General features: G+C 39.6%; 1 protein-coding gene across 2 annotated transcripts in view; it reads right to left on the bottom strand.

Annotated features, from left to right (window-relative positions):
* The window catches only part of LOC134804743 (neuroligin-4, Y-linked-like), an 88,768-nt gene that overhangs the window by 14,250 nt on the left and 56,176 nt on the right, over window positions 1-18,342 (bottom strand). For both annotated transcript variants that reach the window (XM_063777945.1, XM_063777946.1), the window contains one exon: window positions 6,533-6,730. In XM_063777945.1, coding sequence (XP_063634015.1) covers window positions 6,533-6,730 — 198 coding nt within the window. The remainder of the gene's footprint in view (window positions 1-6,532; window positions 6,731-18,342) is intronic.

The following is an 18,342-nucleotide window of genomic DNA, read 5'->3' as shown; positions in this document are numbered from 1 at the left end:
CCCGGCCGAACGAAACTCGCGGATTGGACGACTTCCCTGCTGCACCGCATGAGCCAATCACGGCTCCGAATCATGACGCACTGCGCGTGACAGACCGTATACAGATACGTTCTCGCCGCTCCCGCGCAGTCCGGCAACCGACGCGATACGATTAATATGTGTCTAATGATAATTTGTAAATCACTACAGTATTTAGTGCTTAATTTCTAATAAGTTTCCCATATGTACGTTACCAGTGCAATTACTTTCAATATAATACACTTTTATTCAGTTATCGGTGTCGTTTTCACTTTTAAATAGCCTAGTCATCCGAACCCCGAGCTAGCTGGCGCTACAAAATGGCTGCCCAAGTGTGAGGCTATAGTGAAAAAGTGGACTTTTGTGCCGTGATTCATTAAAATAAACAATATAGTGTACTAAAATGCCGCCTAAATCAAGGAGAAATCGACGTGTGTCGACGCCGACGCGAGATGACCTCGAGCCCGCTCGAGAAAGTTCTTTCACGAGAGATGACGTCGCGACGCTTGTGGATTCGTTGCAACGGTCGCAAACCAACGCCTTCAGGGAACTGCTGGAAAGCGTCATCACAACCTCTAGGCACCCGTCGTCGTCTACTACATCGACACCGTTTCCTGTAGAAGGAGGAAATTTCTCTCGCTGCAAAGCTCGATTCGCTGGAAATGCAGAAGAGTCCATCGAAGGTTTTATTGACGCCATTGAAGCCTACAAAGATTGTGCAAACATCTCGGACGATAACGCCATTCGAGGGTTATCTATGCTATTAACGCATTCAGCCGCAGATTGGTGGCAGGGCATAAAACCGGAGACAACTTCATGGGCCGAAGTATTGGACAGCTTGCGCCATACCTACGGCGACAATCGAGCTCCGCCACGCATTTACCGCGACTTATTTGCTACACCTCAAGGCGACGAAAATACTCATATTTTCGTCGCAAAGTGCAGAGCGCTGTTTGCAAAATTGCCGCGTAGCGAGTTGGCTGAGAAGGTACAATTGGATATGGTGTACGGACTGTTAAACAAACGTATACGTAAACGTGTTAAGAGGGAAGAGTGCGCAACGTTTAAGATATTGTTACAAAAGGCGCGCGCTGTCGAAGAATCGTTGAACGAGAGTACGAACGATACAAAGGCCGCCGCCGCTTCCAAGAACGTGAGCTACGCTTCGCCGAGTCGTCCCGTCGCCGTGTCAAAGCCGCCGCGCGCTGCCGCGAGCGCGAGCGCCGCGCCGCCGTCCCGCGAGCCCCGCGCGCCTCCGCCGCGTCGTTTAGATGATAACAGTGATAACAATACAGCGTCCGCGTCCGCCGCGAAATCTAAGTCGTATAGTAAGAAGTGCGGGTATTGTAAACGTTACGGCCACGTAAAAGAAGAATGTAGAAAACTAAATAAAGACTCTAGTGGTACGTCTAACGATAATAATAATAACACATCAGATGTTAATGTCTTACGTTGTTATGGTTGTGGTCAAGTAGGTGTTATACGTGCAAATTGCGAAAAATGTAATGCTACTTTCTGTACTGTCAACTGCAGCATGGATTCGTCCAATCCAGGGTTAAAGGACACTGGTAAGCAGACTAAGAAGCTCTCCCCGGTGAGTAGTACTCTTAACTCTATACCTAAAGTTCAAAATGATAAGCTTGACGAGATCTTTTTGTCTCCCACTGATTTTCGACATGCACTTCCTGCAAATTTCTTTGGTGACGGTTTAGTAGCAAAGCCGGTGATGCCCCGCGCCGCCGACAGCTCCCAGGACGACCCCATAGTCGTTCAACAATCGTGCACACTTTTTGCAAAGTCCTTTATTGATAACAGTGATAAGCAAGTAAATAGTTCCCATAGTGAGGAAATGTCATTTTGCACCGTGTCAAATAATATTAGTAACATTCCTGTGCTGCCAGATCAGGTCATTGACGCCAAATCTAGGTTGACTACAGCTGATTTAGGATCAGCTGATAACAAGAATGGTCACAATATAACTAACTACAGTATGTCATCTTCGGGTCACAGTATAGATAATTCCAGTAACTCAACCACGCCTTGTGAGGGAATTTTATTTTCAGCTGTGGATGTTTCAGGGACAAACCAGAAGGATGAGGACTCCAAGGAGCCTACACCTGGAGCCCTAATGGACCAGAATGACTCTGAGGACCCCGTGTTGGATTTATTTGACACATATGAGGAATACACAAAAAGGCGTCAGCGGCCAATTTTAGGGATTGGAATCTTAGACATGCAAGGTATTGCCTTAGTGGATACAGGCGCAAAGAGAAGCTTGGCAAGTCGGAAGCTCTACTCACTGTTACTTGAGAGACAGCAACAGTTCTGCGAGAAGCAAATGAGAGTGACATTAGCCGATGGTATAACTCAAATTAGAAATGTGCTCAAAATTACCTTAGATGTCAAAGTGAAGGATAGAGTAATACCTCAAGAGTTCCTGATCTTACCTGAAGCTGAAGAAAATGAAACTTTACTGGGAATCGATTTTCTAAAAGCATCTAGGCTCGACCTGGACTTTGATAACCATACTTGGTGTTTCCCAGGTGGTGAGAAATATCCCATACAGTATGAATCTGACATGCCAACGCAATTGTCAATTGCTGCAAGCAATATACTTCATGCTGAAGAAGGATCAATGCTCAGCGAAGGTGAAAAGATGAAATTAGCCGAAGTGTTAGAGAGGAATAGTGCAGTCTTCAGTCTAGGGGGAGCGCCCACTCCAATTGTTGAACATCATATCGACACAGGAGACCATGCACCTATATCTGTACCTCCATACCGGCTCACACCTGCAAAGAAAGAAATAATGAAAGCGGAGATTGAGAAGATGCTCCGGGAAGGGATAATAGAGGAATGTGAATCTGCATGGACCTCGCCGGCAGTTCTTGTCCCTAAGAAGAATAATACTGTCAGATTCTGTGCTGATTATAGAAAGCTGAATAGCGTCACAAAGACAGATAACTATCCCTTACCCTTAATTGATGAGCTGCTGCAGTCGACCGGAAGACATTGCTACATAAGTACCATAGATCTGAGATCCGGATACTGGCAAGTAAGTGTGAATCCAGCTGATCGGGATAAGACTTCAGTGATCACACCATTCGGTACCTACCGTTTCGTACGAATGCCATTCGGTTTAAAGAATGCACCTGCAACCTTCCAGCGGTTGATGGATAAATTTAAATCCGGTGCCAGCTTGCAAAATACTACAGTTCTAGCTTACCTGGACGATCTCCTGGTTATATCTGACAGTTTCGAGAAACACCTGCAAGACCTGCAACTTGTGTTCGACCGACTACGTCAGTTTGGCTTAAGAGCAAACCGAGAGAAATGTGTTTTTGCCTGCAAAGAGGTCAAGTACCTTGGACACCTCATCACCCCTGACGGTATAAAGCCAGATAATGGGAAAGTTGAAGCTATATTAGCCATGAAGGAGCCAACTAATCTCAAGCATCTCCGGACATTTCTCCAAACCTGCGCTTGGTTCAGAAAGTTTGTTCCAAATTTCTCAGCGGTAGCTCAGCCGCTTACCAAGCTTACAAAGAAAAATGAACCATGGAAATGGCAAGACGAGCAACAACAGGCTTTTACGGAGCTCAAAACCAGATTAACTTCTGCTCCAATCCTGGTGCAAGCGGATTACAGCAAACAATTTATTCTGCGGACTGACTCGAGCAACTATGCTCTTGGAGCTTGTCTTATGCAAGGCGAAGGACATGATGAGCGTCCCATTGAGTATGCCAGCAGGCTGCTCACTCCAGCAGAACGCCGTTACAGCACAACTGAGAGGGAGTGTTTGGCTGTGATCTGGGCGGTTGAGAAGTACCGGCCCTATATTGATGGTCATACAGTTTTAGTGAAGACGGATCATCAGCCGTTGAAATGGCTGTTGACTCACAAGTCACCAAGTGGTCGCCTTATCCGGTGGGCACTTAAACTGCAAGGTTTTGACATCAAATATGAATACACACCTGGAAAGGCCAATGTCATAGCAGACACATTGAGTCGACCTGTCTGCGATGAAAACTCCAAAGAAGAATGTGGAGTCTGCTCTATTATTATTGATATTCCACAAGTTAACCCGACGGAACTACGTACTGCACAGCTCGAAGATCCAGAAGTCGCCAAGATTATTCAAGACCTGGAAGACTCTGAACCTATTAACTCGACCAGATGGCTAGAGAGAGGATATGTCACGGCCCAAGGGATACTCTACTATTACAATACCAACTCTGAGTCAGAGGAAGCTCAGCTGGTAGTACCTAACTCTATGAAGGAGGCCGTCTTAAAAGAGTACCACGACGCCCCAACAGCAGGTCATCAGGGCGCTGAAAGGACTCTCGCACGCATCTGTCAAAAGTATTACTTTACAGGAATGCGCAAATACATCACGGAATATTTAAAACTATGTGAAGAATGCCAACGTTACAAGATAAGTAACCAGAAGCCTATGGGATTACTACAGACCCCAGTGCTTAATCAAAGAGGAGAGGTGCTTGCTATAGACCTCTTTAGCCCTTTACCTGAAGGAGATAATGGAGAGAAATGGGTGCTGCTCATCGAGGACACGGCTACACGCTGGGTGGAGCTGATAGCCCTCAAGGACGCCACAGCAGAAGTCTGCGCTCCAGCCCTTATCGAGCAGTATTTCCTACGGTATGGATTCCCAAGAAGAGTCATTTCTGACAATGGAGTTCAGTTTGTCTCAGCTGTGATGCAGCAGACCATGTTCTTGCTGGGAATCAAGCAGAATTTAATACCACTCTATCATCCTGAGGCCAACCCTGCAGAACGCAAGAATAGAGACCTCAAGATTCAACTATCTATTTTAGTGAAGAACAATCATCGTGCGTGGCCCAAGTTCCTGCCAGCGATCAGGTTCTCGATGAATAGTGCTCTTTGTGCCACCACTGGATGCAGTCCAGCTCACATGATGTTCGCTCGAGAGATGAGGACTCCTTTTGACGCTCAACGCGATTTAAAGGCTATTCTGTCAAAAGAAAACTTTCTGCCGCAAATAACTCCTTACTTGAAGAAGTTTCTCGAAAACTGGGATGTTATAAAGGAGAAAGCTGTACGCCAGCAGGACCAGAAGAAAAGCGACGCTGACCAGCACCGACGGCAGTCACCTTTGTTTTGCGTTAATGACCTAGTTCTGGTAGACACTCATTTGCTTAGTAACGCTTCTAAAGGTTTAACAAAGAAATTCATGCCAAAACGGGATGGTCCCTATCGCATTAGTAAAATAATTAGTCCAACTTCTTATGTTGTATAGCTGACGTACAAACCAATACCGACCTGGGTAAATACCATAGTTCTGATTTGACACCATTCACACCAGGTCAAGGTATTCCTTCGGTGCCTGTCCAACCACGGCGACTACGTGGTCGCCCTCGTAACTTAGCGCGAGATGTTAGTGTTACCAAGTCCCCAACGGGTCGTTCTGGGAACTTGGAGGGGGAGTGTATAACGCGCCAACCTCAAACGTCGGCCCGGCCGAACGAAACTCGCGGATTGGACGACTTCCCTGCTGCACCGCATGAGCCAATCACGGCTCCGAATCATGACGCACTGCGCGTGACAGACCGTATACAGATACGTTCTCGCCGCTCCCGCGCAGTCCGGCAACCGACGCGATACGATTAATATGTGTCTAATGATAATTTGTAAATCACTACAGTATTTAGTGCTTAATTTCTAATAAGTTTCCCATATGTACGTTACCAGTGCAATTACTTTCAATATAATACACTTTTATTCAGTTATCGGTGTCGTTTTCACTTTTAAATAGCCTAGTCATCCGAACCCCGAGCTAGCTGGCGCTACACCTCTATATTATTTTTAATTAAAGCGACAATAGAAATACGCATCCTGTGTCAGTTTAAATCCTTTACCTGTTATGGGTCTTGACTTGAGATAGGTAAAGCCCAGTGACACAGTCAGGTCAGGCGGCCGATTTTTGAATTTCGATCGCTCGATTTCGTCACTCGAAAATCGGTGGAAAACGGCGAAATGCACATTTTTGAAATACGACGATCGAAATTTGGAATCTAGTGGTATTATATTATATTAACCACTCAATTTCAATTCTATTAGTAGAATTGAAGTGCCTAGTATTGGAGATATTATTTAACGAAATACACGAAATCGAGTGGTCGAAATTCAAAAATCGGCCCCCTGGTCGTAAAAACACCAATAAATCACGTTTCTAAGAGGGGGCCGTTAATTTTTCATTTTATTTTATTATTTGTAGTTAACGATAAATGCAAAAAAACATTCACTTTAATAAAAAAAAATAACTGTCTACCTCTTTAAATACATATAGCCCGCTGACAGGCAGACGGAAGGACAACGGTGGCTTAGTAATAGGATTTCGTTTGTCACGCTGCGGGTCCCGAATCCTAAACATGAATTAATTATGGTCGCCAATCAGTCTCCACGTCCGGACTGGTAGGAATTAGGAATTTTACGTTTAATGACATTATTGTAAGGATTGAAGTGTATCGGTACTTACCTTCCGGAACAGCCAGTGATGTTAGTAGGAAATGCACACAGGCTGCGCCCGTCCCGTGCCCCATGAGCGTGACGTTAGTGGGATCACCGCCGAAAACAGCTACGTTCTCTTTGATCCAGTGCAAAGCTGCGATTTGGTCCATTAGTCCGTAATTTGCTGGCGAGCGTGGGTACTCGTCTGAACGTGGGTTGAGGAATCCTGAAAATTAATATAGACTTTAGCTTAAAGGTTTTTCAATTTACATATATATTAAATTATCCTTTTCATAAATTGGATTAGCTACTACCTACGCTCTAATCGTTAAAATCGCTAAGTGAATTTGCCTTTCATTAATTTTCATGACTTTTTTCTACCTACTACGTGTAGGGTTATGTTTTAAGAAGGTTACGTGTATGTATATCTATGTGAGCATGTTAATAAATTTAATTTGTGTGTAATTGTATGTTTGTGTGTCTTGTGTACAGTCACTGATTTTAATTGTTGACCCGTTTAGGGTTCAAGCTAATTTGGTTGTCAATAATAACGCTATGACATTTCCAATGTAAAGTAAACCCTAAATGGCTCAATAATTAAAGTCTGTGAACGTACATAATAATTCACGCATCTAAATTACTTAATTAATTTCTCTTTTCAAAAGAAGGCAAACCACTTCATTTTGTCATCTCATCTACGTCAAATTCTATCTACCAGGACTGCGAAGTTATGTAAGCGTTTTGTAGAAATTTTACAACAATGTCCTGAAGTTGAGGCACAACAATCTCTCGTGTACAAAAGGATTCTTGACGGAGTGCGTCAACTTTGTTTTTATTACGTATAATACAAGACTCAAGTAGACAATTTCTCCACCATAACATGTTTGCTGTTGCTAAAATAAAGAACATTCGGTATACCTTTATATATTATGTTTGTGTTGGTTAGCTATAACCACATTTCAAATACAATCATAATCGTAAGTTAATTTTAACAAAAAACCTTTTTTAAATTAATATTTCCTTCTAGTTGAACAAGTACAAACAGCAACACTGCTAACCTTATGCCTTTTGTAATAAAGTCCACCGATGTACAGTTAACAATGTGGGCGATGGTACTCGGTTAAAAGTGTTAAAATATAAGTAAAAAGTACGGAACCCGTAGGGCACGAGTCCGACTAACACTTGACCGGTTTTTTTTTTATATGCATGTCTGGGTATTTAGGTATAATATAATATGCTTGTACACACATCGTACAAACATCGTGCAAAATCTCATACTATAAATGCCAAATTGTAATATTATAAAACCTTCATAAACCGCGTATGTCGTAAACGCGTGGTCATTAACAAACATCGTTAAGTGGATCTCAACGCAAAAACGACAACCTTAATAAAGCTGAATCATCTTGACGGGATCGTAGAGCGCAGGTTATGGTGGTAAACATGCGAACCAGCGATTACAAGTCACATATAACCGGTGTCACATGCCAAAAATAAAATACATTTTTTTCGTGATAGGAAAACTTTTTTGACCTAGTTTTGTAGGGTTTAAATTGCTGAAATTAAGTGGGATAATTCATGGAAGATTGTAAACAATTTTTTTTTCCTTTATTGTTATGCTTCTAATTAACAGAAGGTACATTTTATTGTAGGTAGGTACGTAACTAGAACTTAAAGTAAAGTTTTTGTACAGCTCAATTATTTAATAATTTTGTATACACTGTGTTTTTTTATGTCTGTTAATTTCAAGGGCGCATTCCTGAGCTGGAACGCCATTAATATAAAAACTGACCATCAACTCCTACTATAAAATTTATACAACGTTTAGGATACCTTATTTCACACAATCTCTAATGTAATGCACTTTTAGATCTATGTGCTTGGATTTTGAAGATACTATAGGGTGTGGCCCAATTTTATGGCGGCTTGATTGTCGCTCCAAATTGTTATTTGTCCGAAATCAATGCCTAGATCTCTGAACAGTAATTTAGGGTGATCAGCTTCTTTCGCAGCTTCTGTGAGAACTTTGTACTCCTTGTTTGTTTGACAACTATATATACTCCGATTCTGCTGTTGAAAGGGCCACGCTTATTTCTTTCTTGGATGCCCAACTGATAGCTGCCCCAGCGTATTTGAAAGTGTAACCAGAGCAAGACTTCCTGTCCAACTTGCAAGCGTCCCAGTCAGCATCCGCCATGCCTTTTAATGGCTCTTGTGACTTGGAGTAAATTAGGCCGACGTCATTCGTGCCTTTTAAGTAGCGTAATACTTTCTTAGCCAATTTGAAATGCTCCGGTCCAAAACAATCATTAAATCTTGATAAATAGTTAACGGCGTACGTTACGTCAGGCTCGACTAATTGCCAGATCCATCAATGTTCCAATTAGATGTCTGTAAGGTAATTTCTCTTCTCCTCCTTTCGTATTAGGCTCCAGATTTATATTAACTTGCAGTAGTTGTGTGCCAGTACGTTCATGGATCTCCAATACTTATTAACTTTTTGAAACAATTAATCATTTATTTTTATCTGATAAGGCCCTCATGAACGTGTACACTTGTCTTAGGGTCTGTTTACATATCGTTTAGTGTTTGTACATAGTTTTCTATTTTTTGGTAGAGTTAAATAACTATACCTAACTCCCGTGATACCACAACGCTATATGCAGCATTTAATTATTAGTATGAAATTTACGAATATTTACTAGGTATGTCATTACAATCCCAACTAACATTAGGCGCTAAATTTAAGGGTTACAAGAGATTTATATAAGCGCCTATTTACTCTTTAGGTGTTGTTAGTACTCTAAAAATAGGAGTTATAGCCGGCTATAACCCCGTTTTAACCCTGGATTGGGCACAAATTTTATCACCGTAAGATTTATAACAGTGCTACAGTAGGGTTAGGGGATAAAAAAAGAGACATAAGAGCGGTATAGTGGAGCTACAATAGTGTTAATTAATTCTTTAGGAGCTATATGGGTTGCATATAGGTGACTACAAACTGTTGTAGTAGAAGAGCGCTAAAGTAGTGCTGTAATAGCGTTGATTAACAACTTAGGATTTAAAAGGGTGCCAAATAAGCGACTACTAACTGTTTGAGTAGTAGTGTAGAGCTATATAGTTGATACTTTCAACTTTAGATGGTATATTAGCATTTAAAGTCAATATTTGTAACACTCAAGAAGGTAATTGCACATTTTTTCCTTAGCCCTGACTGCTTTGGTTGCAGATGTTTCCATTTTGTATTATTATTTGTAAGCTTGCACTGTGACAGCTTGAAGTGAAATGTAATGGCGGATAAATAAAAGCAAATAATTATTTTAGTTCACCGATGCCGGTGTTATCTGCGGATTTATGATGGCGAAATTAATTACACTGTCAATAACTATATGTATTACTAACAAAATTTTAAAGGGCCTCTGATCCTTTGCATATTTATCTGAATATATTATTTTTTAAATTGTGGTCCACCGTATTTAATTTTCGCAAAATTACACAATATACGTGAAGTCCGGTTTTAAATACAACAATACTAACATTATGTCTATAGTGAGTAAAATTATCGATTTTTATTAAGTATTTACGTTCTAATTAACAATTTTTGTTTTGCTTATTGATTCATCGGTCATATTAACATGGCGCTATAGGCTTAGGTTGTAAGTAAGACTCTAATAACACTATAAGATGTACTAAGGTATTGAATAACGCCCGTCTGCGACTACATGATCTATAAAAGTGACTCATAACTTCTCTTTTCGACTGTAAGTGAGACAAGAGAGTTAAGAAGCGATTGCGAGTAACGGAGCTATAAAAGAGTTTTTATCGCCTGTTTAGAACCTTAAGTGAAAATTGCTGCTGCTTATTACTCATATAGATGTTAAGGTGGTAGAATTCACTTTGAGCTATAACACTAGCTGCTTAAGATCCATTATAGCGGCCAAAACGGCTATTGTGGATCTTAAAGCTATACATGGACTTCTTAAAGACCTTGATGTCACCAGAGCCTGTAAGCTTAGAGTATATAGCTATTCTCCAGCCGTTATATGTCTTTAGGTGATAAAATAAGTGCTAAGTGTCGCCTAATTGTTTGTTGGGATACGTTTTAATCAATTTATTCATATGGCGTTTAGATTCCTTAAATGTACTTATCCATGTTCTCACTGGTGAGGTGAACTGTTTTATGTGCAATACAAGATCAAAGTTATTAAATTCAATTTCAATAGTTTTAATGTCAAATGTAATATTAGGTTTATCATCATCATCAAGTGCCTTGAAACCCTAGCTACATTCTAGATTTAAAATTAAGGTTATAGAATCTTTCGGTTACTCGGGTCAGTCGGGACTTCAAACGAAGAATGCCTCAAACTTGAGACAAGCTACATTTAAGTACTCCAGACGCGTACCTAAGTACTTACTGCCTATTGTCTCTTCCACAACCGCCACTCACTTTAATTTTTATTGTTTAACATTATGGTAGAAGAGCCGGCCGCAATATTTCGTACCGACGTGACATCACGATGAAATGCACAATGGTTTCCCATAAAAGTGATGCTAAGTCCGAATTCGATAGTCTGCCACGGCGGAACTTGCCGAAAGTACGAAAAAGAAGGCCCACTTCCGGTGCGAAAAAGGGGGCCTGATTTAACCCATCTGATACCGAAATAATAGTTTTGGCAGCAGTTAGAAATTTACATGTAGACACAGAAAAGCGAAGTCTGCCAGTATATTTTTGCCGGAAGTGCTTGGCAGACGCTCTCAAACGTGACCATCCGGACCCCTAAATATACCCATCTGACACCAGCATGAAACCAATTCCAGTCGGTAGGTATAAACCTTCCTTTCATGGATATATAACTCTGCCAAGGCTTTTTCTGCCGAAACACCTTGACAGATGAGATTATGTAAGCAACATCCGTGGTAGCCTCATTATGGAATTGTACAGATTAGGTAACGAATTAGCTACCGAGATTTTTACAGCTGATAGTACTCGGCTCCTGGAGTATATTTAAGTACGAAACATTATAGGTTGTATGATGTATTTTGGAGAAACTAGAAAATAAATTTGCTACGTAAAAACACTCTGTTAATGAGATAATTAAATGAGACCTCATTTAACAGATTCTAAAACTCTTTTACCTAACAATATACTGGCCACTTCACATTGATAAATCAAATGACACGTTAACAATGACATTCAAGACAAACAAACATTTTCATACACATGTGTGATTATTTTTTAGAAAGAATTATAATATTTATTTTGTACGGTAAATGAAAACAAAAAAAATGATATCAGAAGTTTTCTTAATTTCTATATAAAGTTAATTGTTTTAGTGTAAGGTACCATCTCGTAAAATTTCGGTAGCTAATTTGTTATCACCTTATCCATACTTAATATTATAAACGCGAAAGTGTGTCTGTCTGTCTGTCTATCTGTTACCTCTTCACGCTTAAACCGCTGAACGGATTTAGTTCAAATTTGGCAAAGAGATAGTTTAAGTCCCGGGGAAGGACATAGGATAGTTTTTATATCAGAAGTAATCCCTAAAGAGGGTGAAAAGGGGGGTGGAAATGAGAAAATTAATGAAGTGCCTGTTAATTGGTGTAAACAATTAAGCATATTATGCTCGAATTGCTATTAGATTTTATCCAGGCGCTGTACTTACTCTAGCTGCTGGTACTTATTCCATGTAGACGAAGTCGCGTGCAAAAGCTAGTATAATATAAATAATAAAATCACTTCAAATTACAATATCCTTTATTTACCAAAATTAACAAAATTATTATTATTACATATCGTAAACGGGTGTAAAAAGACAGGATTTCTCGATATCCTTAAAATGGGGTTGATATACATAAGAAAGGGGTGAATAGAATTATTCAGTTTTCTTAGTTGTCATAGACATCGACGACGCTGCGTTATTATGATGTTGGTACCTACTTACTCTCTTGGCAAATAGTAAGGCTGCTATTTAACTGATCACCAGATATAGTAAAATTTAACACCAAATAAAATCTATTTTACCACCCTAAAATAATAAATGATCACCAAAATTATAACCCCATTTTAATGTGAATTGATAACCAATATTATTACATTTTGCAATACTATTAAAGGAAATGACACCAAACTAAACATTATTAACCCAAAAATAGTAAATGATTACCAAATTTTAAACCCCATTTTAATGTGAAATGATAAGCAAATTTTTACATCTTGCTATCCTATTAAAGAAAATGACACCAAAATAATCATTGTAAACCCAAAAATAGTAAATGACCACCAAAATTAGAACTCAATTTTAATGTAAAATTATAACCAAATTTTTAAATCTTGCTATCCTAGCAAATGACTCCAAAATAATCATTGTAAACCCAAAAATAGTAAATGACCACCAAAATTGTAACCACATTTTAATTAAATATGAGCAAATATTTAATATATATTTATCTTATTATATTAATTGATCCACTTCGTCACCTTTTTCTAGTAGCACTTCGTTTCTGTAAGGGTCGCAGTTCAAACCTAACCTAACCCACTTTTCTAGTAGCATTTCTGTAAGGGTCGCAGTTCAAACCTAACCTAACCCTCTTTTCTAGTAGCATATCGTTCCCGTAAGGATTGCAGTTCAAACCTAACCTAATCCACTTTTCTAGTAGCATTTCGTTTCTGTAAGGGTCGCAGTTCAAACCTAACCTACCCACTTTTCTAGTAGCATTTCGTTTCTGTAAGGGTCGCAGTTCAAACCTAACCTAACCCACTTTTTAGTAGCATTTCGTTTCTGTAAGGGTCGCAGTTAACCTAACCTAACCCACTTATCTGATAGCAGTTCGGTTCTGTGAGGATCGCAGTTCGTACCTAACCTAACCCACTTTTATAGTAGCATTTCGTTTCTGTAAAAGTCGCAGTTCAAACCTAACCTAACCTACTTTTATAGTAACATTTCGTTTCTGTATGGGTCGCAGTGCTAACCTAACCCACATAACTGATAGCTGATCAAACCTAACCTACTTTTCTACTAGCATTTCAGTATGCTACTAGAAAAGTAGGTTAGGTAGGTATGCGGTGCGGGGTACGGGGTGTTGAGCGGGAGGGGCTAGTAATTTTGGCATCATTTTACTTTATTTGGTAATATGTACACATTTTTTGATAATCATAGTGGTTTATTTAAATGAAAATATCGCATTAATTTTCTCCTCAAGATTTGGTGATCATTAATGATTTTTGGTGATCATTCATTATATTTGGTATTTGAATACAATTTAAAGTGCAGTCGTAATTAAAACGGTGGTACTTTTGTAATTTTAGGCCTTATTTTTTGGTGTTCAGTATTTTTTTTGGTAAGCATGGTTTTTTTAATTAGGGTACCAAAGTATTTTTTGGTGGTCATTATATTTGTAGCCAAATAGTAGACCCGCCCCGGCTTCGCACGGGTTAACAAATTATACACCTAAACCTTCCTCAAAAATCACTCTATTGATAGGTGAAAACCGTATGAAAATCCGTCCAGTAGTTTTGAGTTTATTATATATATATATATATATATATATATATATATATATATATATATATATATATATATATATATATATTAGTAGGTAGGTATATATATATATTAGTATATTAGGTATATATATATATATTAGTTTAAGCGCACACAATAGGTTAAGAAACGAGTGTTTTTATTCGACAACAAACTGTTCCGCAGTTGGGCGAAATTTCAAAGCTGTAAAGTTTATTGTGTATGTTAGAACTACATAAAAAAAGGCATTTTGTAAGAATCCGTCGTGTGTAAAATGCCGAAGGCAAAAAAGTCCGCATTTTGTAAATGCCTTGGCATGCGTCCATCGCATTTTGTAACTTGTCGCCGAATTTTGGTCGAATTAGTTCTTTAATTCACCACGCGTGGCGCTGCACATCAAAACTATGAAAAACGCTGGGGTATCCATCAAATCTGAAGTTCTTGGATGGTCCCACCGCACTGTTTCTTTTCAAAAAACATTTCCTTCACAACTAAACTAGACGGAGCCCGTCTTCGCGGGACTCCTTTTCCTGGGCGGTTTGCCCTTCGGGCATCTGAAGCTATCTAACGAACCTTTTTTTTTATGTAGTTCTAACATACACAATAAACAAATTTACAGCTTAGAAATTTCGCCAAACTGCGGAACAGTTTGTTGGCGAATAAAAACACACGTTTCTTAACCTATTGTGTGCGCTTACATATCTTAAAATAATATACACTATAAATCTTGATAAGATTGTCGTGGACTTTTAGAATTTAGAGGATACGGAGAATCCGGGAGCTGGAGCCGATACTGCGGTGGGGTGCTAAAGAAAATTTATACTTGCAGGTGACTCACCCGTTCGTCCGTCGTCCTTGTCCACAAAATCCAAAAGCGGTTTAATATTATATTGTAGCGGGCTGTATGTATTTAAGTTCTTCTTATAATATCCCGAAGGAAATCAATGCTTGATGCGGCGATTTTCAACATTGAAGTCTGTTGTCAGTATGTCATCGTCAATCGATTCCAGCAATCTTTTCCGATTGTTGAGGTTACGACACTCGGTAGACAGGTCAGTCGCGGGTAAGTATTGGAGCGGTGTAGACATCAAAAAATGAGCGTGAGTTAATACTTCGGGATGCGGATCCGAAGATAAAACACTGAGCGGACGAGTGTTAAGTATACATTCAATTTGAACAAGCACGGTTGACAGTTCTTCATATGTCAGAATCTGTGATCCAATGACACGGTACAAATGCGTTTTTACACTCTTAATATTTGATTCACATATGGCGCACGAGGGGGAATCATTTTCCATTCAATGCGGTGATTACTACATTCGCGGTTAAGATTACATTTGAAATCAGACGTGCGGAAAAGATTATACATCTCATCCAGTTGAGATTTGGCACCGACGAAGTTTGTCCCGTTGTCTGAGTAAAGACAAGAGACGGGACCACGTCGAGATATAAATCGTTTGAACGCGGCTAGGAAGGCGTCAGACGTTAAATCAGAGACTAGCTCGATATGCACTGCCTTCGTAACTAGGCACACAAACAAGCATATGTACGCCTTTTGTGCGTGTTGACCACGACGGCAACAAAGCGTGATGCGAAGGGGGCCAGCATAATCAACCCCAGTGTGCACAAAGGCTTTGGCTTCTTATATGCGGCAAGATGGGAGGTCAGCCATCTTCGGTACAGGATGTGTTGGCTTGACCCGGAAACATGAGTTACATTTATGTACTCTGTTTCTAATAACTGTGCGTCCATCTAATATCCAGAAACGCTGGCGAATCATTGCCATTAATGGACTTGTGCCTGTGTGACAATTGACAACATGGAAGTGGTCAATGATTAAGTTAACCATGTGATCGCGTTTGGGTAGCACAACTGGATGCTTTACTTCAAACGGCAAATCAGCATTCGAGTGACGACCTCCAATCCGCAAAACATTTTTATCGTCGATAAATGCAGACAACTTTACAAGTTTGCGCGATGGTAAAAGGTTCTTTTTAATTTGAGCTATATCTTCGCTAAAGTGAACTCTCTGTATAACGAGTATTAAAGCGGTTTCAGCGGTCTCAAGATTTTTAATAGTTTCAGTTGGGTTTAATTTCTTTATGAACCTAAGTATATATACAACGATTTGTAGCAATTTATTCCAGGTAGAAATGCGTTGCGCCAAATCATATACGAGTAGTACAGGCGACTCTTGCTGCACTATAGTGGTTAATGCAACAGTTTTGTGTTCTGGCAATTGATCGATTGCTGAGCATTGAAATGGTTTAATAGGCCATTTGTTCGGCACCTCCTTCAGCCATGAAGGCCCATTCCACCACAATGTATGCGAAATTAACTGCGATGGTGTCAACCCACGTGATAAGCAGTCGCTTGGGTTTTCAACTCCAGCAATATGGTAGAAGTTTTCTGGTGACACATTTTCTTGACATTGCGCAACACGATTACTGACAAATATCGACCATCGATGAGGCGATGATTTGATCCAGTTGAGAGCAATCGTAGAATCAGAGAAAGCAAACATTTATTTAATTGCGATACGAGCATGGTATGTGTTCTGTACGATTTTGATCAATTTACTCATCAGCACAGCAGCACATAGCTCGGAACGAGCAAGCGTCGTAATTTTAGCGGGAGAGACCTTAGATTTAGATCATAGTAACCTCACAGTTGAGTTACCAGCTGAATCTGTTACATGCAAGTAGATGACACAGCCATATCCATTAAGACTGGCTAGTTTAGGTTAAGGCTGACTAAATCCAATTATTCGACAATCACTAGAGTCAGCGAAAACGCCAACATGGCGCGGAATCTTTAATGTTGATAACAGTGGAAATTCTTGTACCAACATACATACATACATAACACTTAATTATGTGTTCTGGGGAAGTTGCATCCCAATCAACTTTATTGAGCCAAAGTTCTTTGATAAGCAACTTTGCGTACAATACGACAGGTTCTACCAAACCAAGTACAGTGCGTGAGATCTTAGAAGAACCTTCGTAATTTAGAAAAAGACTTCGGTTATCGGCGGTAACGTACGAAGGTGATACTGCTGTTCTGCTTTCTTAATAGCTGATAAAACTTTTTGAAGTTATCGTAAAAAGTTAAGTGGACAATTAGCATCAACATAAAATAAACCCTAATCTAAAGGCACTTAAATTAAATTTCGCTAGATAACTATATTGTGATTAGACTTATTGTCATAATTTAAATAAAATGGAATCAGAATTTGAATTTCGACCGGAGGTAAATTTGAAAGGCTGCTATTTAACTGATCACCAGATTTAGTAAAATTTAATACCAAAAAAATCTATTTTACCACCCTAAAATCATGAATGATCACCAAAATTATAACACCATTTTAATGTGAAATGATTACCAATTTTATTACATTTTACTATCCTTTTAAAGGAAATGACACCAAACTAATCATTATTAACCCAAAAATAGTCAATGATTACCAAATTTCAAACCCCATTTTAATGTGAAATGATAACCAAATTTTTACATCTTGCTATCCTATTAAAGAAAATGACACCAAAATAATCATTGTAACCCCAAAAATAGTAAATGACCACCAAAATTAGAACTCCATTTTAATGTAAAATGATAACCAAATTTTTAAATCTTGCTATCCTATTAAAGCAAATGGCTCCAAAATAATCATTGTAAACGCAAAAATAGTAAATGATCACAAAAATTGTAACCACATTTTAATTAAAAATGTGCAAATATTTAATATATCGTTATCCTATTAAATTAATTAATCAACTTCGTCACCTTTTTCTAGTAGCATTTTATTTCTGTAACAGTCGCAGTTCTAACCTAACCTAACCCACTTTTCTAGTAGCATTTCGTTTCTGTATGGGTCGCAGTTCAAACCTAACCTAACCCACTTTTCTAGTAGCATTTCTTTTCTGTAAGGATCGCAGTTCAAACCTAACCTAACCCACTTTTCTAGTAGCGTTTCGTATCTGTATGGGTAGCAGTTGAAACTTAACCTAATCTACTTTTCTAGTACCATTTCGTTTCTGTAAGAGTCGCAGTGCTAACCTTTTTTTTTTTTTTAGGGGGGAAAATGCATTCCGCATACCACCCGGGTGCGGGGGGTGACCCGAGTGGTTATGTGGGACTCCCGTCTAGGCTAATGAGGCCCACGGTATACCCACTAAAAACCCCCCATATACCGCCTCGCCGCCCTATTGGTGGGGTTACAGGAACGCTTGCGTACTCATCCGCGACCCCACCGGCGGCAGCCGCCCACGAGCGGCTCCTTCGCAAATGCCCGAAGGCCCTTCACGCTAGGCGCGCC

This window comes from Cydia splendana, chromosome Z, assembly GCF_910591565.1.
Source record: "Cydia splendana chromosome Z, ilCydSple1.2, whole genome shotgun sequence".
NCBI classification, from domain to species: domain Eukaryota; kingdom Metazoa; phylum Arthropoda; class Insecta; order Lepidoptera; family Tortricidae; genus Cydia; species Cydia splendana.
Note: the sequence above shows the minus strand (reverse complement) of the source record. Positions and strands in the feature narration are given on the sequence as shown.